The sequence below is a fragment of the Mustela erminea genome, chromosome 1 (assembly GCF_009829155.1).
Source record: "Mustela erminea isolate mMusErm1 chromosome 1, mMusErm1.Pri, whole genome shotgun sequence".
NCBI classification, from domain to species: Eukaryota; Metazoa; Chordata; class Mammalia; order Carnivora; family Mustelidae; genus Mustela; species Mustela erminea.
Window position 1 is genome coordinate 8190408 of NC_045614.1, and position 20629 is coordinate 8211036.

General features: G+C 58.3%; 2 protein-coding genes across 6 annotated transcripts in view; one reads left to right on the forward strand and one right to left on the reverse strand.

Annotated features, from left to right (window-relative positions):
• The window catches only part of CARM1 (coactivator associated arginine methyltransferase 1), a 41664-nt gene extending 25818 nt beyond the window's left edge, over positions 1 to 15846 (forward strand). Inside the window, exons 3-16 of one of the 2 annotated variants that reach the window (XM_032311348.1) lie at positions 886 to 992; positions 1949 to 2053; positions 4003 to 4113; positions 5218 to 5395; positions 7520 to 7610; positions 7792 to 7873; positions 12656 to 12741; positions 12932 to 13021; positions 13473 to 13610; positions 13696 to 13785; positions 13872 to 13984; positions 14080 to 14157; positions 14405 to 14473; positions 14641 to 15846. In XM_032311348.1, coding sequence (XP_032167239.1) covers positions 886 to 992; positions 1949 to 2053; positions 4003 to 4113; positions 5218 to 5395; positions 7520 to 7610; positions 7792 to 7873; positions 12656 to 12741; positions 12932 to 13021; positions 13473 to 13610; positions 13696 to 13785; positions 13872 to 13984; positions 14080 to 14157; positions 14405 to 14473; positions 14641 to 14783 — 1481 coding nt within the window. In that variant the 3' untranslated portion in view covers positions 14784 to 15846. The remainder of the gene's footprint in view (positions 1 to 885; positions 993 to 1948; positions 2054 to 4002; positions 4114 to 5217; positions 5396 to 7519; positions 7611 to 7791; positions 7874 to 12655; positions 12742 to 12931; positions 13022 to 13472; positions 13611 to 13695; positions 13786 to 13871; positions 13985 to 14079; positions 14158 to 14404; positions 14474 to 14640) is intronic. The other variant, XM_032311359.1, reaches the window with a different exon arrangement.
• YIPF2 (Yip1 domain family member 2) lies at positions 12622 to 20571 on the reverse strand. 4 transcript variants are annotated; one of them, XM_032311386.1, is made up of 10 exons: positions 20465 to 20571; positions 20250 to 20310; positions 19742 to 19899; positions 19568 to 19648; positions 18516 to 18603; positions 17124 to 17240; positions 16866 to 17032; positions 16599 to 16781; positions 16380 to 16493; positions 15281 to 16285 (listed from the first exon to the last, which is right to left on the reverse strand). In XM_032311386.1, exons 2-9 carry the CDS (start codon positions 20278 to 20280, stop codon positions 16398 to 16400), a joined length of 921 nt encoding a protein of 306 aa, XP_032167277.1. In that variant the 5' UTR covers positions 20281 to 20310; positions 20465 to 20571; the 3' UTR covers positions 15281 to 16285; positions 16380 to 16397. The 4 variants fall into 4 exon arrangements, with proteins under 4 accessions (XP_032167287.1, XP_032167277.1, XP_032167267.1 ...); XM_032311376.1 differs by having other exon boundaries at positions 16380 to 16508; positions 20465 to 20569; XM_032311396.1 differs by lacking the exons at positions 15281 to 16285; positions 16380 to 16493 and adding an exon at positions 12622 to 12689.
• Between the last annotated feature and the right edge of the window lie 58 nt (positions 20572 to 20629).

Consider the following 20629-nt stretch of genomic DNA (forward strand, 5'->3'; position numbering starts at 1 on the left):
GCTCTGGATATTTAGTTGACTTTTTTCCCTTTTTTTTTTTTTTAAGATTTTATTTATTTATTTGACAGACAGATCACAAGTAGGCAGAGAGGCAGGCAGAGAGAAAGGAAGGGAAGCAGGCTCCCTGCTGAGCAGAGAGCCCGATGTGGGGCTCGATCCCAGGACCCTGAGATCATGACCTGAGCCGAAGGCAGAGGCTTTAACCCACTGAGCCAACCAGGTGCCCCGACTTTTTTCCCTTTTAATTCTCTCAGTTTTTTGAATCGAGATAAAGTACAGGTAGCGAAAATGTGCCACTTGCACCCTTCCCGGGGCCGAGCGTGGGGCCCTCCCGTGCGCTTCCGCTGCTGTGCGGCTGCCCTGCTGTCCGCCTCTAGGACTTCATCTGCCCAGGCTGCACGCCTGCAGTCTTTAAAAGCTTGCCTTACAGATTCTGTTCTGCTTTGAAAACGCTGTCTTCAAAGACACATGGCGAACTTGGCCCTCGTGACCATTTTGAGTGTACGGTCCCGGGGCAGCAATTACCTTTACGTTGTGGATCAGCCCCCCCGCCCCCCGCTGCACCCCACACAGACCCTGCCGGGAGCCGCCGGGTGCACTCGCTGTTATTTGGCGGGGGCAGACCCGCAGGCCTTGACCGTGTCTCGGCGGGTACGCGTCCTCCCGAGGCTTCGGCCCGGCTCGTCCCTGCCGGCCACACGGAGCATATGGGACGCCGGCCTTCTTGTGGCGGCCGCCAAGGGGCAGGTTGGGCTGGCTGCCTTCTCCAGTCTCAACACTGGGAAAGAGCAATTGCGAGGCTTGAGTGCTCAAAGGGAAGAGCTGGGGTGTGCACTTAGACCGCCCCCCGAGATGCCCACGCATGACCTGGCTTTCCCCTTCCAGATTTCTGTTCTTTCTATAACATCTTGAAAACCTGTCGGGGCCACACCCTGGAGCGGTCGGTGTTCAGCGAGCGCACCGAGGAGTCCTCTGCCGTACAGTATTTCCAGGTGGGTACCCGTCACCCCCCCAGCCAGGCTGTCACCACTGGGTGGCCCCTGGGAGGCCGCGCGGTGCAGGGCGGGCCTACCCGGGTTCTTGTCCCGGCTCTGCCCCTCGCTGGCCACGTAACATTGGGCAGGTGTCCTTCACTTGTGGGGCCTCAGTTTCCTCATCTGTGAGACGGAGATGCTAGGGCCTGCCTAGGAGGGTTGCTGGAAGCATGTGAGTGCAGGTGGAGCTCGGGACCACAAGCGCTCAGAGTCACAGGAGCACGGTCACACCAACCCCGTGCTGTAGGTCAGGCCCAGGTCCAAGCTCTTTGACGTGCACAGAGGCACTTGATCCTCCCGACAACTCTAGGAGGTAAGTACTATTATTGTCCCCATTTTACAGATGAGAAAACTGAGGCTCAGAGAGGTTAAATGACTTGCTCCAAGTCACACAGCTATTATGCAACAGAGCCAACACGGGAAGCCAGGTCTGCCTGATGCCAAAGCCCGTGGCCCGGCGCAGGTGCCACGCTGCCTCCCACTCGCCCGTTGTCTCACAGAGAGACCCCGCACCGCCTCACCTGTCTGGCGCCCTGAGTTCTAGGGCTCTGTTTTGATCGACAACTCTGCTTCGTTGGGGACCCTAAGATGGGGCAGGCCGCTCCCCCATCCCAGGACCCCTTCCTTGGCACATTCTGACTTCTCCTGGGCTGGTGTCCAGGTCCAGGCAGCACCCGGCTTCCTACTTCGGCCATGGTGACGGTGGCGGTGTCCCTCCCGGGGGCCACTCTGGCTTTCTGCTTCCTTCCCTGGAGTGACCAGCAGCTGCCAGCAGGGCCTGGCTCGGTGGAGGGGGTGCAGCTTCCTGAGGGAGGTTCGTGCCCCAGTGGGCCCTCCTCTGTCATAGGGCCTGCCGGGGCCTCGGCCATCTGCGTTGCTACGTGCCTTGTGCCATTGGCCTGTCTCTGTTCCAGTTCTATGGCTACCTGTCCCAGCAGCAGAACATGATGCAGGACTACGTGCGGACGGGCACCTACCAGCGCGCGATCCTGCAGAACCACACAGACTTCAAGGACAAGGTGAGCGGGCCTGGCACCCGCCGGCAGAGCCCGGCCTCCCTCCATTGTCCTAAGCGCCTCTTCCCTCTAGCTTTGAGCCATGGTGCTATGTCCTCAGCCCTGGTTACGTTTTTCTTTGCTCGTTGATTTGATCTTTAAGCTAACTCTGCTTTTTGTGTAAAAAATAAAGTAACCTGGTGTATATGATGTAGGCAGGGAAAAGCCTCTGTCAGTTTCCTGCAAACCCACCGCTGCCACCAGTCAGGGACCCCCCCACTTCTAGCAGCGTATGCATTTTTATTTATTTATTTATTTATTTATTTATTTATTTATTTATTTAAAAGATTTTATTTATTTATTTGACAGAGAGAAATCACAAGTAGATGGAGAGGCAGGCAGAGAGAGAGAGAGGGAAGCAGGCTCCCTGCTGAGCAGAGAGCCCGATGCGGGACTCGATCCCAGGACCCTGAGATCATGACCTGAGCCGAAGGCAGCGGCTTAACCCACTGAGCCACCCAGGCGCCCAGCGTATGCATTTTTAATTTAGTTAATTAATTCAGTAGTTTACAAAACAAGATCTATTCTGTAGGCTCTTCTTGTAAAACACTTTCCTCCACCTAATGCTACACCTTGGACATACTAGTAAGTCACGTGGATACACTGTAATTTATCTAGTTACTGTCCTAGTTGCTTTAGAAATCTTTTTTCTCTGGGGCCCCTGGGTGGCTCAGTTGGTTAAGTGCCTGCCTTTGGCACAAGTCATGATCCTGGAGTCCTGGGATCGAGTCCCACATCGGGCTCCCTGCTCAGCAGGGAGTCTCTTTCTCCCCCGGACCCTCCACTTCTCGTGCTTTCTCCCTCTCTCAAATAAATAAATAAAATCTTTAAAAAAAAACCAAAACTCATTTAAAAAAAGAAAAATCTTTTTACTCTTACCAAGTAGCATATACTCATGATTAGAAAGAAAGACGGGAACCTCGCTGACTCAGCCAGTGGCACCTGTGTGTGACTCTCAAGCTCAGGATCATGAGCAGATCCCTCGTCCCCCGGCCCCAACAGTCCCAGGGCCCCGACTGGGTGCCTCTGCTGGGCTTGCTGCTATCTGCAGAGCAGGTCTGCTCCAGAAAGCTCATGCGCGGCGCCCCCAGAAATGCTGCCTTGATTCGGCCCCTAAGGGAGCAGTCGGTCCAGTCCCGGGTTAGGACAGCCGGCCACACGCAAGCCTGGGCTCTTCTGAGGGTCCACATCCTGGGGGCGAGTTGCCCTTGCGGGTGCCGGGCAGCTTCCCCGCCCCAGCTGAGCCGTCAGCATACAGCCCAGAGATCCTGCACCGACCCCACGACAACCCCCATCTGGGCTCCTTCCCTCCCTATGGGAGCTGCTGAGGTCCCGGAGGGACACCTTTTCACGTCTGCAGAGGACCACAGCCCTTGGCCCAACGAGTCAAGAGATGTGCGCTTGGGCCAAGTGGAGCCTTCCCTGGGCACTGCTCCTGTTGCTGGGATGCCCTGCAGGGTCAGGGGTCAAGGGCCGCCCTTTCCTGCCCCATATGTAGGCCTGGCTGGTCTGCCCTGAGCCTTAGCAGTTGCACGGCAGGACTCAGGGGTGTCCTTGGCAAGTGCTCGCTCCCAGAGGAGCTCCAGGCCTGCTCGTGACCACCCGGTGTCTGCAGTTAGACCGATCACAGCTCAATCCCTTCCTTTATGAATCTGGCCTGAGAGTGTCACGGTCTGAACAGCCTAGCAGTCTTCAGAAACCCCTCCTGCCACCCTCAGATCCAAACGAGGGGCTCGCACGTGTCCAAGTGGCTCTCAGAAACCAGCCGCGGGCGCAGCCAGCCGGGGCTGCAGGGCCCAGAGTGCACCCGGCAGCGGGGGCCCCAACGGAGCGAGCACCCCGGGCAGGCTTGTCCCTGGCGATCACCGTCCGCTTCACTGGTGCCGTGTTCTCCCTGCCCCCTCCTCCTCCAGATCGTTCTTGACGTTGGCTGTGGCTCTGGGATCCTCTCGTTTTTCGCCGCCCAAGCCGGAGCGAGGAAGATCTACGCGGTGGAGGCCAGCACCATGGCCCAGCACGCAGAGGTCAGCAGCCCGCCGTGACCCCGGCCTGGCCTCGCCCTGGAGCTGTGTGCCTCTCGCCGCCTGGGGAAGCTGGCCCTGCCAGGGCACGTGCCTCCCGGGGACGCTGCTTCTCTGTGGTCTCTTGTGTCTAGAACCTACTGGCTGAGGGAGGGAGGGGCTGGGCCTGAGGTGGTGTGTCCTCCACGACGGGGCCCGGGCCCGTCTGGTGTCTTCAGAGGCTGCACAGCCTCCTGAATCAGGGGGTGGACTGTCCTGGCGAGTGGACCCGCTCTGAGCCCCACCCCCCACATTTGTGCAATGTGGGAAGCAACAGGGTTTTGTTTTCTTTTCTCCTTTCCGAGCCCTGAAACCTTCATACGCAAGGCTCAGAAGCTAAAAGCTGCAGAGGGTAAACGGCAGATGGTCACCCCGCGCCCCCAGCTCGCAGGGCCCCCCCACCCCGCAGGAGCCGGAGAGACCTGTGTGCAAGGTCTCCCGAGCTGTCCCGGGCTCCGCGCGCTGGCGGATGTCCTCCTGTGACACAGCCCAGCACACGTGCTCTGCTCCCGGACAGCCTGTCTGGGATGGTCTGTGTTCCCACAGGACGAGCTTCCTCACTGTCGCGAGTGGCTCCAGAGCATCTCTTGGCCCGGAGGGCGGTGTGGGGGGAGCGAGAAGGGGGGACTAGTGTTTGTCGCCGTCGACCTTCGGTCCACTCTGTGATCTTTGCGGTACAAACACCTCCTGCGCCAAAACCTGACGCACGTGTCCCCTCTGTGCTGTGCGGTCCCATCTGTAGGACACGTGCTTAGCACTGGAATCACTAGGTTGGGTGCGTCCAGGTTTAGCTTTGGTGACTATAGCAAAGCCTGCTCGTCCTGTCTCCTCTCATCAGCTTTCGTCCTTGAAGGGGAGAGGTGACCTCGGGGCTGGAGCCGCAGTGAGCGCCCGATGGGCCATGGCTGCTGATGGCCGTGGTTAGGACACCAACATGGAGGCAGCAGATTGGCGGCCGCGCGTGTGTCGCAGCCGTCCCCTCAGAAGAGGGGTCTGGGGACGACCCATGGTGTGGCTGGGGGCAGAAGTCCCCATGACCCCTCTAGAACCCCTCCCCCCCCCCCACAGGTCTTGGTGAAGAGTAACAACCTCACGGAGCGCATCGTGGTCATCCCCGGGAAGGTGGAGGAAGTCTCGCTCCCCGAGCAGGTGGACATCATCATCTCGGAGCCCATGGGCTACATGCTCTTCAACGAGCGCATGCTTGAGAGCTACCTCCATGCCAAAAAGTACCTGCGGCCTGGGGGTGAGTGTCCCTGCTGGCGCGGGCGGCAGCCGGGCCGGGGTCCCGCAGAGCCCCTGGCTGCTGCCTGGTCCGATTGTGGTTCCTGACCCTACCTGCCTGTGTCGGCGGCCTGTGGGGCCGGGGACATCTAGGCCTTTACCCCTGAACCCCACCTGACCCCAGCTGGCTGTGGCTTCACGAGTCCTGGGCCAGACATCTGCCAGCCCGGCCCGAGTACAGAGCGCCCCCCCCCACCCCAGGTCCCCAGAGACTACCACAGATGACGGGGTGGAATCTGTGCCCTGTGTCGTGGGGACCTGTGTGGCTGGGAATGGGGGTTGCAGTAGGTCCAGAGGTGTTCTGCGGTGGCCGCGTTCCTGGGGAGGCCGCCGCGTTCTGTCTTCATCCCAGCACCACAGACCTCACCATGGCTTGGCAGGCCCCCGAGCTCCTCTTGAGCCGGGGAGTCAAAGGAGGGCGTTCGTATGTGTTTGCGGGTGGGCCGGGGGCTCCCGGGTATCAGGGAGCAGCTGTCTGTGTCACTGTGCCTGCCTCTCCATGCGGCTGGGTCACGGGCTGTTCAGATCTCCTTATCTGGGTCACTGGGGGTCTGTGCGTGGGCGCCACAAACATCTGCCGGTGTGTCCCATTTCTGGGCATGGTTCAGGTTGTGTATGTATCTCGAGTGTTTCTGTACAAGTAGGAGGTTGTGTGTATGTGTGCACATGCGTGCGTGTAGCCTGGGAGGACCGTGGCCAGGAGGACTGGCAGGCCCCTTGGGGACCAGGGTGCTTCTCTGGGGGAAGCACCACTTTGGTCCTCAGGCCTCCTTGGATCTGGGCTGCAGGGCCCGGCCTCGGGCTCCGCCCCTGGGGGAAGGACGTGGGCAGCGCCTCCCGCAGCCGTGGCCTGTGTCACGCCTCTGAGCGGGAAGCCAGGCCACGCGGGGGCTTATCCTGGACCCGCTCTCCTCCCTTTGTGTCCTGAGCTGAGCTGGCTGGGGTGGGGGCGCCCCAGCAGAGTGGGCTCCTCTTAGAGGATGTCAGCCCCGATGGGGCTCCAGCTCTGGTGGCCCTGGCGGCTCACGCGGTTGTCAAGCAGCCTGTCCACTAGGAGGCTCGGGGCCAGCACCCCCCACCCCGCTCTCCGCCCTCAGCCTGCACACGGTTTGTCCCACCTCCGGATGCTCCGTGGCGGGCTGAAGGGAATCCCCTCCCCTGCCAAATACCTTGAGGTGCTCTCAGAGCAGGCCCCCTTGGCCCCGCTGCCCCAGGGCGGTAGCCGTGTCCTCCTGGCAGACGGCCTGGAGTGTGGCCTCCGAGCCCGAGTTCCGCGCGCCCCTCCCCCATCCCAGCGGCTTCAGCTGAGCCTGTAGCCGGTCGAGAAGGCAGAGTCCTGCCTCTGGGCCCCCCTCGCCTGCATAGGAGGGAGGGAGGCCCACATCTGGAGACCAGGTGACCCAGGGCCTGAGTTCCCCAGGCTGGTGGGGCCTCCTGAGCCCTGGTGCTCGCTGCCGCTGGCTCATCGGGCTGTTCACCGAATCAGTCCGAGGCAGGACCCTGCCCTCCCGCCCCTTCCCCTTTCAGGCCATGTCGCAGACCGGGGCAGCCCAGTGGCCCCCTGTACGCCAGAGCTTGGTTCAGTGAAACCCTCCGCCCAGCCTCTGGCCTCATCCGAGGACCAGACAGTGTAGCCAAGGCCTCACCTCTACTCTGTCCAGAGAGCTTTGCCGCGCCTTCCCTGGCTGCGGGCCTGTCCGTGGACGACGGCACCCGCGAGACCCCGCCTGGCGGACAGCGCGGGGACCCGGAGGCCTGGCTGTGCGCCCCAGGCCCCGCTTGCTTGCCCCTGAGGCTTTGGCGGGTGCCTTCCTAGCTCCCCGCCCTAGTCGTGGAACAGTAGGACAGGCCTTCCTGCCTCCCTGGCTGGCCGTCCGAGTGTAATGAGTCTGTGCGCGTCCAATGTTCATCTTGGCTCGGGGGAGAGAAGGTGCTCACGACCTCTGTGTCGTGCGAACATGCCGGTGAATGAGAGAGAGGCTGGGCAGTCCCAGGCTTGGGCATCTTGGGGCCATTTGGAAGCTCTGCTAGGCCCGTTGGGATGCTCCGCGCTGACGGCAGCACCCCTCCCTGCCCCCACCCCCAGGAAACATGTTCCCCACCATTGGTGACGTCCATCTCGCACCCTTCACGGATGAGCAGCTCTACATGGAGCAGTTCACCAAGGCCAACTTCTGGTGAGTGTGACCTGGGCGTCCTGCCTTCTCAGGGACAGCCCGCTTCTCGCTCTCTCCTCATCCTCAGTAGGACCTGAAAGACTTGGGCTGGATGAGGGCCAGCTGGGAGAAAAGGCAGCCTGCCCCACCTGTCTCTCCTGCTGCTGGTGACCTTGCTGTGGGGCATGGGGGCTTTCTGCAGGTACCAGCCATCTTTCCATGGAGTGGACCTGTCAGCCCTCCGAGGTGCTGCGGTGGACGAGTATTTCCGGCAGCCTGTGGTGGTGAGTGGGGCACCCAAGGCACTGTTGCACTTAGCACTGGGCATGGCCCTCCTCTGGGGTGACAAGAGGAGGCGGTGGTCTTTCCTGTCAGGCCTTGTGCAAGCTGTGCAGCCCTAGGAAAGCCACTGTCCCCGCTGAGTTCTTGCTTCGGCTGCGACACAGAACTCTCACGTAGGAATGTCGGGGGAAAGTGGCAGTGCATGGAGAGTGTTTCACGTGCAGTAAGCATGCAGGACGCGCTGGCTGCTGCGGGCCTGGTTCCTGGTGAACTGATTTTAATTGGTTTTAATCGAGATTTTTGAACTGACCCAGATCCGTGGTTCAAAAATCAAAAAAATATAAAACTTTAAAGTGTATAGGCAGACAATATTTTTTGTGTATCTTTTCAGAAGTTTTATATCTAAATGTGCATATACAAATATGTGTATATGTATAAATATACACACACACAAATACATCCATATGTATATAATCCTTCTCAAAATATAGCATAATCAACATACTCTTTTTCTTCCTAAGGTCAGAGAACATACACTGTATGTTCCTTTGAAATTCGTCTACCATTGCTTTATGCCCACTTACATGGTCTCTTTTGGTTAAAGTTCTGTGTGTACTTGAGAAAAATGTGTATTTATCACGTGTCGAGCACAGTGTTACATTGTCAGGCCACATTAGTTAATCATGTTGGTCAAATCTTGTCTGTCTCCTAATGTTGGGTGGTGGTGGAGGGAAGGTTCTGCTTTTCCTATGGCCGATTGTAGATTTCCCGTTCCTGAGTTTTTGCTTTATGTTTTTAGGCACTAATTTATTAGGTGCATACAGGTTAGGATTATTGTATCTTCCTCTTAGATTTATCCTTTTGTCATCATAAAAAATGTTCCCTTTTTTCTCTCAAGTAGTACTAGTTGCCCTAAAGCTCCCCACCCCCATTTTTTTTTCTTTTTCCTGTTAGTAGTTCAGCTACCTTGGCTTTCTTTTTGGTTAATCTTCATAGAGTTTATGTTTTTCCATCTTTCTATTTTCAACGTTTCTGTGTCTTTATTACTTAAGGTTTGTTTTGTGGAAGCAGCACATATTTGGGATTTGTTTTTTAACCAGACTGACATTTTTTGTCTTTTGATTGCAACATTGAGACCATTTTACATTTGATGTGACACTGGTCTTTATGGGTATAAATTTCTCATCTTTTTAAAATTCATTCTAAATTTTTTTTTAAAAATTGTTATTGTTTCCCCCCACTTGATGTTTTTCACTAGTTTTGGGAGACTCTTGGGCACTGACTCTTTAAACACTACCTCTGCCCCATTCTCTTTCTTCTCCTAAGACCTTTTATCTCAGATGATTCTTACACTCTTTTCTGCATTTTCCATCCTTTTTTTCTCTAATTGCTTCATTTTCGTATTTCCTCCTGATCCATCTTCCAGTTCCAGTCTTCTCTTTGCTGTTTAAGCTGATTTTCTAATTCCTTTTTTTAAAAAAGATTTTATTTATCTATTTGACGGAGAGAGAGAGATCACAAGTAGTCAGAGAGGCAGTTGGGGGTGGAGAAGCAGGCTCTCTGCTCGGCGAGCAGAGAGCCCCATGTGGGGCTTGATCCCAGGACTCTGAGACCATGACCTGAGCTGAAGGCAGAGGCTTAACCCACTGAGCCACCCAGGCACCCCTGATTTTCTAATTCTTTTTTTTTTTTTAATATTTTATTTATTTAACAGAGAGAGAGAGAGAGAGATCACAAGTAGGCAGAGAGGCAGGCTCCCTGCTGAGCAGAGAGCCCGATGCAGGGCTCGATCCCAGGACCCTGAGACCATGACCTGAGCCGAAGGCAGAGGTTTTACCCACTGAGCCACCCAGGCGCCCCTGATTTTCTAATTCTTAATTTCAGTTCCAGGATCTCATTTTGCTTTTTTCTTAATCTGTGTTCTCTGAAATTCTTCGTTTTTTCTACCTTTTTTTTCCTTGTACATCTCTAAGTTTCTGGTCACTTTTAGTATGTAGGTGCTAAGTGGACTTCTCTTTTTTGTTTACTCTCTTAGTTTTTTCTTCTCATCCTTTGGTTCTCTCAGTATACCTGCTTAGTGGATGCCAGAATGAAATATGGAGGCTCTGGATGATGTTTTCCCTCTCAAGGATTTGTTTTTCTTCAGGCAGTTAGCCGTATAGATAGATCACCTTGGCCTTTTCAGGCATTTGACATATTTTGAGGCTGCTTTTCAGACTTGACTTTTGCTGGGCTATTTCTTTTTTTTTTTTTTTTTTTTTTTTAAAGATTATTTATTTATTTATTTCACGGAGAGGGAGAGAGAGAGAGAGATCACAAGCAGACAGAGAGGCAGGCAGAGAGAAGGGGAAGCAGGCTCACTGCTGAGCAGAGAGCCCGATGCGGGGCTCAATCCCAGGACCTTGAGATCATGACCTGAGCCGAAGGCAGAGGCTTAACCCACTGAGCCACCCAGGCGCCCCTGCTGGGCTATTTCTTGGCTTCTTATAGGGCAATGGTTTTTAAGCATTTTGGTCTCAGGTGACCTGTTCACATTCTTAAAAATGGAGGATCCCAAAGAGCTTGTGTTAGTGTTCTAGCTATTGCTACACTGTTAGTATCTCTTGGTATTAAAAATAAAGTCCAAGATGGGGAGCCTGGGTGGCTCAGTCGGTGGAGCATCCGACCCTTGACCTCACCTCAGATCTTGATCTCAGGATTGTGAGTTCAAGCCCTGAAAAAAAAAATCAGCCTAAAAAATACATGTTTTAAAATAACAAGCCCATTACATGTTAACATAAATAGTATTTTTAAAAAGATTTTATTTATTTATTTGATAGAGATCACAAGTAGGCTGAGAGGCAGGCAGAGAGAGAGGAGGAAGCAGGCTCCCTGCTGAGCAGAGAGCCCGATACGGGGCTCGATCCCAGGACCCTGGGATCACGACCTGAGCGGAAGGCAGAGGCTTTAACCCACTGAGCCACCCAGGCGCCCCCATAAATAGTATTTTTTAAAAAGATTTTATTTATTTGACAGAGGGAGAGAGAGAACAAGCAGGGGGAGTGGCAGGCAGAGGGAAAGGGAGAAGCAGGCTCCCCACAGAGTAGGGGGAGCCCAACGTGGGACTCAGTCCTAGGACTCTGGGATCATGACCTGAGCCAAAGGCAGTCGCTTAACTGACTGAGCCACCTAGGTGCCCAACATACATAGTAATCTTTAAGTAAAAAACGATTTTCCAAAACTTTTCAGTGAGAACAATTGGCTTTTTTTTAAAGATTTTTTTTTAAACATTTTATTTATTTATTTGACAGAGAGATTGAGAGAGATTACAAGTAGGCAGAACAGCAGGCAGAGGGAGACAGAGGAGCAGGCTCCCCGCTAAGCAGAGAGACCGATGTGGGGCTCCATCCCAGGACCCTGGGATCATGACCTGAGCCAAAGGCAGCTGCTTAACCAACTGAGCCTCCCGGGTGTCCCTTTTAAGATTTTTATCTATTTGAGAGAGAGAGACAGAGATAGCAAGAGAGAGCATGAGCGGGGAGGGGAGGGAGAATTAGGCCACCCACTGAGCAGGGAGCCCAATGTGGGGCTCAATCCAAGAACCGAAGGATCATGACCTGGGCCGAAGGCCGATGCTTAACCAGCTGAGCCACCCAGGCGCCCCACAGCTGGCATTTTTAATTTGCAAATCTCTTTAATGTTTGGCTTAATAGAAGACAGTTGGATTCTACTTCTGTGTTCAGTTGGTAAATGAACCAAAGAAAAAGGCAGAAAACATCTTAGTACTATCACGAAAATAGTTTTGACCTTGTGAGTGCTTTGGAAGGGACCACATTTGGGGAACTGCTGCTTTAGGGCCCGGCGGTCAGTGGTCTCAGTGCAAGCCTGGTGGCTGCTTCATGAGGGCTCCTTGTCCAGCACTCATGTGCGGCTGAACCTCCCCCTGGTCTATGAGCGTCTTCCGAGTGGCTCCTGCGTGAGTTCTCCGCCTCTCAGCCCCAGGCCTGTGCGGCTCGGGAACTGGCCCACACCGCGGAGTGGGATCCCGTGCAGAATGCCCATCTCCTGTTTTTGCATTTCCCTTTTGTTCGTTTCTTGAGCCCTGGAATCCTAGCTGCCTTGGTGACCCTGAGTCCCCGTTTTGCTGTCCCCATCCCGGGAGGCCGCCAGAAGGTCCTGCCCCAAGGGGAAAGGCACAGGCGGAAAAGCGTGTCTCCAGGATCTTGGCTCCCAGAGCGGCGGCCGCCACTGTTGCTCTTCCTGACTCACAAACTAGGCTCCCCCCTAGTATCCCCCCGCCCAGTATTTTATTCAGCTGCTGTAGTTGCTCACAGGAGTGCCCGTCTGCTCTAAAGCCTCCAGCTTGGCGGGAGTGGAGGGCAGCACAGTTCCCCCGTTTGCTTATTAACTTAGTCCGTCTCGAGACCCTCCCCACCTGTTCACAAACAGCCTCGCCGTCCTTGCTCAGTCTCTGACGGATGGGACATTGGTGGCGTCATTAGGCAGTTTCCAGAGCGCGACTGGTTGTGTGTGTGCGAGCTTGGACACATCCATGCACACGTGTAGGTCAGACTCCCAGAAGGGGAGCTGCCAAGTCTCTAATGCACATGAATGGTTGAGAGCTGTCGCCTCATTGTCCTCTGTGGTGGCGAGCCACCTCGTCCCCCACCCCGCCCAGCATGTCTGAGAATGGTTTTAGCCCAACGGCCTCAAAGCCGTGACCAGACAGGCAGAGGGGCAGAGCTCACCCCTTCCCAGCTGGCCTTCGTGCCTGAAGCCAGGTCACACTGTGGTCTCTCTCCCAGGACACATTTGACATCCGGATCCTGATGGCCAAGTCTGTCAAGTACACAGTGAACTTCTTAGAAGCCAAAGAAGGAGATTTGCACAGGTACTGGCACCCATGCCCCGCTGCTAAGCCTGGCTCCTGCTAGGGTCCAGGACCGGCACACACTCCCTCAGGCCTTCTCTGCCCCAGGGCGGGCCGGCAGCGGCCCCAGGACACTGCACCCAGCCACCCCTCTTCTCTCCTGGCCGTCCCTGTTTGGCTTCCCCAGCAATCACTGCACTTTGCCTTCCAGGATAGAAATCCCATTCAAATTCCACATGCTGCATTCCGGGCTAGTTCACGGCCTGGCTTTCTGGTTTGATGTCGCCTTCATCGGCTCCATGTGAGTGCAAAGAGCGAGGGCGTGCTCCGTGCGCCGCCCCAGCCCAGTCCCAGTGACTTCCCTGCAGTTGTGATCCCCAGGGTGGGCTCGGGGCTAGGACAGGACAGGACAGGACTGCTCTAGGCTCCCTGTCCCTGCAAAAGCAATGAGAGCTCCCTCTGAACCAGAGACTGTTGGGGGGGGGGGGGCGTCTGTCTTGTTCTCAGTAACTGTCCTTCATGGGGCCCGGTCTCCGTCTCCTGGCAGAGGTCAGGGTGAGTGGGCCCATCCTAGCTGTGGTGTGTGCGTGTACATGGACGTGTGTGCATGGGCGTGTGCCTGGGATGCCCGGCCAGCCAGCGTCTCAGCTCTAGGGCCCCAGGGGACCCATCAGAAACACCTGGGGAGAGCTCGAGGCGCACAGGGCGGAGGCTGCAGCCTGGTCCTGCGTGTGCCTGTCCTTGCTTGGCAGAATGACAGTATGGCTGTCCACGGCCCCGACGGAGCCCCTGACCCACTGGTACCAGGTCCGCTGCCTGTTCCAGTCACCACTTTTCGCCAAGGCTGGGGACACGCTCTCAGGGACATGTCTGCTTATTGCCAACAAAAGGTGGGAGCTGCCACCCGGGGCTGGGGGAGGCAGGGGTCTGTCTCCCCAGCCAGCTCATGGCCGTCCTGCCCTGTCCTCTCTGCAGACAGAGCTATGACATCAGTATTGTGGCCCAGGTAGACCAGACGGGCTCCAAATCCAGTAACCTCCTGGATCTGAAAAACCCCTTCTTCAGGTAGGATGGGCCCGTAGCCTCCACAGGGGGTGCCCGTCCTGCCCTGCGGCCTCTCAGCCCTGCGCGCTGGTCTGTCTGTGCTGCAGATACACAGGCACGACGCCCTCGCCCCCGCCCGGCTCCCACTACACGTCCCCCTCGGAGAACATGTGGAACACGGGCAGCACCTACAACCTCAGCAGCGGGATGGCCGTGGCTGGTGAGTGGCCGGTGGGGGCGGGGCGGGCTGCTCCTGCTGGGGGTGGGGGTGAGGACACGGCCTCCCCACCCCTGACCTCCTGGCTCTGCACACAGGGATGCCGACCGCCTACGACCTGAGCAGTGTCATAGCCGGTGGCTCCAGCGTGGGCCACAACAACCTGATTCCTTTAGGTGAGTGTCCCCAGGGGCCTGGGGGCGGCAGGGTGGGCGGCCACAGTTCTCTAGGGCCTGGGCTCTCTGTGCCACGGTCGCCGTCACTCCCTTCTCTTCCTGGGGCTCCTGGCAGAGGCCCCGCGTTCCGTTCTTCTCCGCGCACTCTGCAGCCGCCGCGCCCACCCTCCCCACCCCCTAGCGCCGCGTGGGCCGGGCCGGGGGCGGTGACGTCTCCCTTCCTTCCTCCCTCCCTCTCGCTGCGCAGCCAACACGGGGATTGTCAATCACACCCACTCCCGGATGGGCTCCATAATGAGCACGGGGATTGTCCAAGGTAACGGTGGGCGGCTGGAGCGGGCCCCGTGGGTGTGAGTGTGTGGTCCCCTGGCCGCCCGCCTGCCCTTTCGCCTGCTGTCTCTGTCTGACTCTGCCGCGGGTCTGGGCGGGCGAGGGGGCAGGGCCGGCCCCTCAGCGCCCGTGCCACCCCCCCCCACCCCACAGGGTCCTCCGGCGCCCAGGGCAGCAGCGGCGGCGGCTCCAGCGCCCACTACGCGGTCAACAGCCAGTTCACCATGGGCGGCCCCGCCATCTCCATGGCCTCCCCCATGTCCATCCCGACCAACACCATGCACTACGGGAGCTAGGCCCCTCCGGCGTGGAACAGACTGACAGCACCAGGAAACCAAATGAACACCCTGCCCACCCCCTCCCCGCCTGGGCGGCTCTCACCCCCGCACGGGGGAAGCCCCAGCTCCCGGCCCCAGCCCTCTGCTCTGGGAACTCGGACACTTTTCTACACGACGTCGCCGCCGCCGTCCCCTCTCCACCGCCCACCCACATCTTGGCCCTGAGCGTGTGTCGCTGCCATGTTTTACACGAGATCATGTCGTGGGAGCCCTGGCTCCCCCTCCTGCCCTCCACCCTGACCTGGGTTTGACATCTTCTGTAACAGGCGTGTCCGGGGCTAACAGCTGCAGGCCCGGTGTCGGGGGGGGGGGGGGGGGCGTGGGGAGCAGCTGCCACCCGACCCGGTCCCCCGGCGCCTGCCCCCCCCTTGCCTGTGTCCAGTGGGAAGGCGGTCCTGACTGGGCGGGGCCTCCCCTTCAACTACCAGGCCTTGGTCACAATGGGCGTGACATGCTGCTTTTTTTAATTTTATTTTTTTACGAGAAGAACCAGTGTCAATCCACAGACCCTCTGAGAAACCAGGCCGGCCGGGCCGAGCCAGCAGCCCCTCTCCCCCCACTCAGAGGCTCAGTGGTGAGGGGCAGCCCTGCCGAGTCTTCGGGACAGGGGTGGGGCCAGGCCTCTGGAGACCCGAGGCCCGCCTCCCACCAAAGGGTTCACCTCACACTTGAATGTACAACCCACCCCGGCTGTCGGGAAGGCCCTCCGTCCTCGGCCCCTGCCTCTTGCTGCTGTCCTGTCCCTGAGCCCCTGCAGGTCCCCTCCCCACCCCTACCAAGAGTTAGAACAAGTGGCCCCATGGGCCCAGGGCCTGGAGGGAAGGGTCACTGTCAGCCACTTGGGGCCGACATGAGAAACCTCAAGAATCGATCGTGGAAGGCGTCCTTTCCCCTCGTAGCTCACATTAGGCCTGTTTATTTCCCTTGATATTTGTAGACGCTCCAGTCCCTACTACTATGATGGCATTCTGGTCCCTCCCCAGCCTGGGAAGGGGCCTTGCAGGGACCTCTGCCCCCCCCCCCAACGAAACAAATAAACAAGGAAATGTATGTTTCAGCACAGGCAGTTTTCTTCTACTTCTGCTCCCCCGTTGCTGACCCCCCCCGAACACGGCCGTGGTGGAGCTCAGGCTCGGCCCTGGGACCCGCTCCCTGGGCACCCAGGAAGGGCAGGCACAGTCGAGGCCGGGGTGGCCCTGTCTGCTCTCCCACGCATCCCATCAGGGAAAGCAGAAGACCTGGCGGGGAGCCCGGGGGCACCAGCCCCCCCGGAAGCTCTCTGCTTTGCTGCCCTTTTCCCACCTTTCTACAAATTCTCGGAATCACCTTTGCATAGAAAATAAAAGTGTTTGCTTTGTAAGAAAAGTCTGGAAAGCAGCAGAGTGATCTCGAGGTGTCAGGGGAGACTTCAGTCATCGTCTGAGGGGCAGGGTGGGCAGCCGTGTCCCCTCATGCTGGGCCTGAAAGGGAGACGCCGGGGAGCAGAGCTGTGACTCCTGGCCTCGGGGAGCAAGAGGGGGAAAACCCCCGGGGGCCGCGGGAAACCAGCCTCACCTTCGGGCCGGGCATTCCCTAGGTGGTGTGGGCTCTAGAGGTGGGCGGCGGCGGGAGGTCTGGGGACAGAGATGCAGCCTGCGTTGGGGGGGCCGGGTGCGCCAGAGGCAGCGGCTGGAAGAAGTAAAACTGTGCCGAAGCCCTTGGGGTCAGTGTTGGGGGACAGTCGGTGACACCCCATCTCCCCCAAGCCCAAGGCCCAGCCCTGATCGCCTGTACCTTACAGCCCACGGCCAGGAGGGCGTGGAGCAGCACGACAGTCGAGAGCAGCACCGCAGCCACCAACCTGGTGTCCTCTCGGACAACAGGCCAGAGAGTGAACACCAGGCTAGCGGCTGACAGGGCCAGGGCCAGCCCCCCGAAGAGCCACTGCAGCCATGGGACAGGGATGAGCCACAGGACCTGGGGGCGACATGGGCAGCTGGTTGCCAGGCCTTCCACTGGGCACCTGTCGCCCCCCTCTCCGCAGCCTGGGGCCGCACTTACCACGGTGGGGATGAAGACAAAGAGGGAGTAGCCGTAGACGCACACGGTTTCCAGGAAGGTGTAAGGCCCCATGCGCTCGCGGACCCCCTTCCGCCACCGCAGGAAGGCCCACAGCGCCAGCGGCACCAGCCAAACGTAGCAGTAGATGGTGACGCCGGCCACGGTCACTGGGGGGCAGGGGTAAGGCAGGCCGTCACCCTCGGGGCTCCGCGGCACTCCCAGCTCGGGCAGGGCCGGGGCCTTGCCTACTTCACTTACCCTTGTGGAACTGAGGGCTGTAGTGGATAGAGGGGTCTCTCCTCTGGGCCAGCACCAGGGTCAGGTTGCCAGTGACGGCCAAGACGAAAGCCAGTGTGGCACAGATCCAGAAGGGGCCTGTGGGCCGGGGGTGGTGAGGAACCCGGGGCTCCCAGGACAGGTGACTTGTCCCATCTCAACTGTGCTGGGACCCAAGCCTCTTTCTAAGGTCCGAGCTACCTCCACCCTGACTTGACTCCCCCCGCAACATCACCAGTGATGACGACGTGGGGTGGCTGAAGCCCGTGCTGGCTCCCAGTCCCTCAGCTTTCCTGACCTTTCCATAGCTTTTGCTGTATGTAGCTGATCTCCCTCTTCTGGAAACACTCTGCATGTGCTTTCTAGGACTTCGTGCTCCTGGCTTCTGCCACATCACTCCCCTGGCAATTCCTCAACATCTGTAAGTCCCTGACCCCTTTAACAACGGGGACCTTCAGGACACAGTCCTGACCCCTCCTCTCCCTCTGTGTTCACCCCCTGCACGATCCTGCCCAGCCTCCGGCCCTTATGTCACATCGAGCCTAATGTCTCCCAAATATCTCCAGTCCGGTCTGTGCCCTGAACCACAGGCTTATAATCAACATTTCCATGGGCACGTCTAGGCCTCTCCAGTTCCAACCTCCCACCCCTGTGCGCTCCCCTCCAACCTGCCCAGCCTTTCCAGTCCGTACATGACAGGCCCATTCCTCGGGTGGTCCCGATGAACACCCCAGAGCCATCCTGCCTCTCTCTCCTCCCAACCCCCTCGGGCATGTCAGGACATCCTGGCGACTCCAACTTTGAGATCTAGTCCACAGTCCAACCACTGCTCTCCACCTGGGCTGGGTCCCACCATCCCACACGTGGAAAATGGCAGTCACTGCTCCCGCCCCACGCCCCCTGCCCCCATGGCCAGAGGAAGCCTTAGAGCCCTTAACTGAGACTCCTTCTCACGGAGACCTGTACGGCAAGCGCAGTCTCCTCCTGTCACCTCTGTGACCTCATATAACTCACTACGCCAAGGACAATACTGCCCCATCACTGGACCCGTGTCCCCTTCTGGAATGTTCTTCCCCTGAATCTCCTCAGCACCATCCCTTAACACCAACAAGGCCTCGTCCTTCTCTCATGCTTCTCATAAGGGTCTTCCCTGTCCAACCCATGCGAAACGGCAATTCACATGCTCTAAACTGTTTGCTCTTCTTCTGAGCCCTGCTGCCCTTGGCAGCCTTGTACAGAACTGTCTCCCCAGACAGGACGTGCCCCTTGCTCTCCGGAGTGCCCCCTGCTTTCTTCTCAGCTGGAATCCAGGGGCCAGCACCCGCTCCACGTGTGCCGAGGGAATTCTCGAGCTGAATGCACACCACCACTCACCATACAGGTCCGGCCGATTCCGCAGATGGTGCCGCACAAAGTTGTGGCCAGGCCGGGGCAGCAGCGAGCCTCGGATTCGGTCCAGGACCTGGAGACAAGGTGGGGCTCAGAATGGAAGCCTTGCACGGGGCCCTTTAGCACCGACAGAGGAGAGGGCCAAGCTCCTGCCCTGCCCTCAGAGGCTCCCTCCTTGCTGACCTCCCATCTCCCCTGCCTGCAAGGCCTCAGATGTTCCCGCTGGATTCTCGAGGGGCTGGAGCCGTTCCCCCTGCCAGTCTCAATACCCCAGTGTGCTGCCAACTGAAGGAATCTTCTGGGCCAGTCATCTTTCCCTTTACTTCCCCTTCCCTTGGCTTGGCTGCCCTGAACAGCCTGTCCTGCTGTGACGTGTCTGGACTGTGAGGTAGGGGACAGTCAAGTCCTTGGTCTCCTTCCGCCTACATCTCTTTCCACTATGTCCCCTGTTCCGTGCCCCAAGTTTATGATTTCCCTTCCTGGCCTGGGGACTCTGACCCACTGTCCTTGCACCATGTCTGCTAATTCCACTCATTCCTCTCCTGCTCTAAACCCGTTGATGGCTTCCCAGCACCCTCAGGATAAAACCCAAACTCCTTAACACAGAATACGAGGCCTCTGTGCTCTGGCTTCCGCCTACCTGTCCCCCACTTCACACTCTCCAACCAGACCAAGTGACCGCGGGCTCCTGTGACACTTCACGCCTTCTCTCCCCTCCGGTCCTCTGTATCTGCTGTTCCCTGTGCCTGTAACACGTGCTTCCCTTCAGTCGGCCCAGCTGAGGCTTCCTTCTTCCCATCTCAGCACACTCCTCACCTCCTCCAGGAGGCCCTTCTCTAACCTGCCTAAGCACATGCATCTGTGTTCCCATGAGCCCCGGTCACACCACATGCAGTTAATCCAGCCAGCCTGGGCGGGAACTCGTGGTTCTCCCACCTGGGCATCCCCAGCACTCCGGTGTCCAGGAAGGGCTCGGTGCTGGTGGCTCGAGCCCCGTGTGACTGCAAGCCCCATCCCACCCGCTTCCCGGGCCTGACCTGGGATGTGTCCACGTCAAAGAAACTCTGATAGTAGCCAAACGTCCAGAATCCGGGCTGCTGCTTCTCCTCCTGCAGGAGCTGAATGGCATGGGCTTTCAGTAGCCGCCCGTACGGCCTGGGCAGAGGCTGGGGGCAAGGCGGGGAGGCAGGCAGGGCCCCGCCGGGACTCACCGCAGTCCTGTCACTCTCCTCCACTTCCTCCTCAGCTCCATAACTGCCACCCGAGTCCACCGCCACGGCCACGTGCCCCTGTGGGGTCAGCTGATTGCTTCCACTGGTGGTGGCCGCATCTGGGGTCTCGGCCAGCAGATCAGAAGCTTCCTCGAACTCTACCGAGAAGGAATATGGGACACAGGCGTGTTTTGGGAGCCAGGACAATTTGGTTTGGTCCATGGCTCATCTGGGGGCCAAGACTCCAACTGGGGCCACCGAAGGGCCCAGCTTCCTAAATTATGAGCATGTGGAAGGCGTGTTCCCCCACTCCTAGCCAGGGCCTGCGATTAAGGCTGGTTCTGGGATGGGGTCAGCTCTGGGACAGAGGCTCTGCCGGGAGTGGGGTTCGAGTCCCGGATGGGCATCTTGCCTGGGTCGGGGTTAGGGCTCACAGCTGAGGGGGATTCATGCTGGCGGTCAGCTGGAACCTGGGTGGGAGGTTCCGGCCGGTCGCCGCCGCACTCACCGTGGAAGGCCAGCTCGTCGGCCGCTGCCATGGTCGCTCAGGGGCGTCACCGCATCCCGCTCTGAGGACAGAGGCCAATGACACCCGCCCCCAACCCTATTCGGTGCCCCCCGGGGCCTCTCTCTCAGCCCAGAACCCAGCCTGGCCGTTAAGGCACGGAGCCGGGGGGTGAAACTCGCCGTCCCCGCCCCACAGGTGTACCCCGCCCTCCTCACCTGACGCTGCCTCAGTCGGCGTGGCCCAGGCTCTCTGCGCCTGCGCGGCCCGCCTCCACGCCACAGCCGACCCCGCTCAGCTCGGACAGCAACATCCGGCATCGGTCCCTTTTCTATTCTCTTCCGATGGGAAACCACTTCCGGCATTGCTCACGCTTGCGCAGG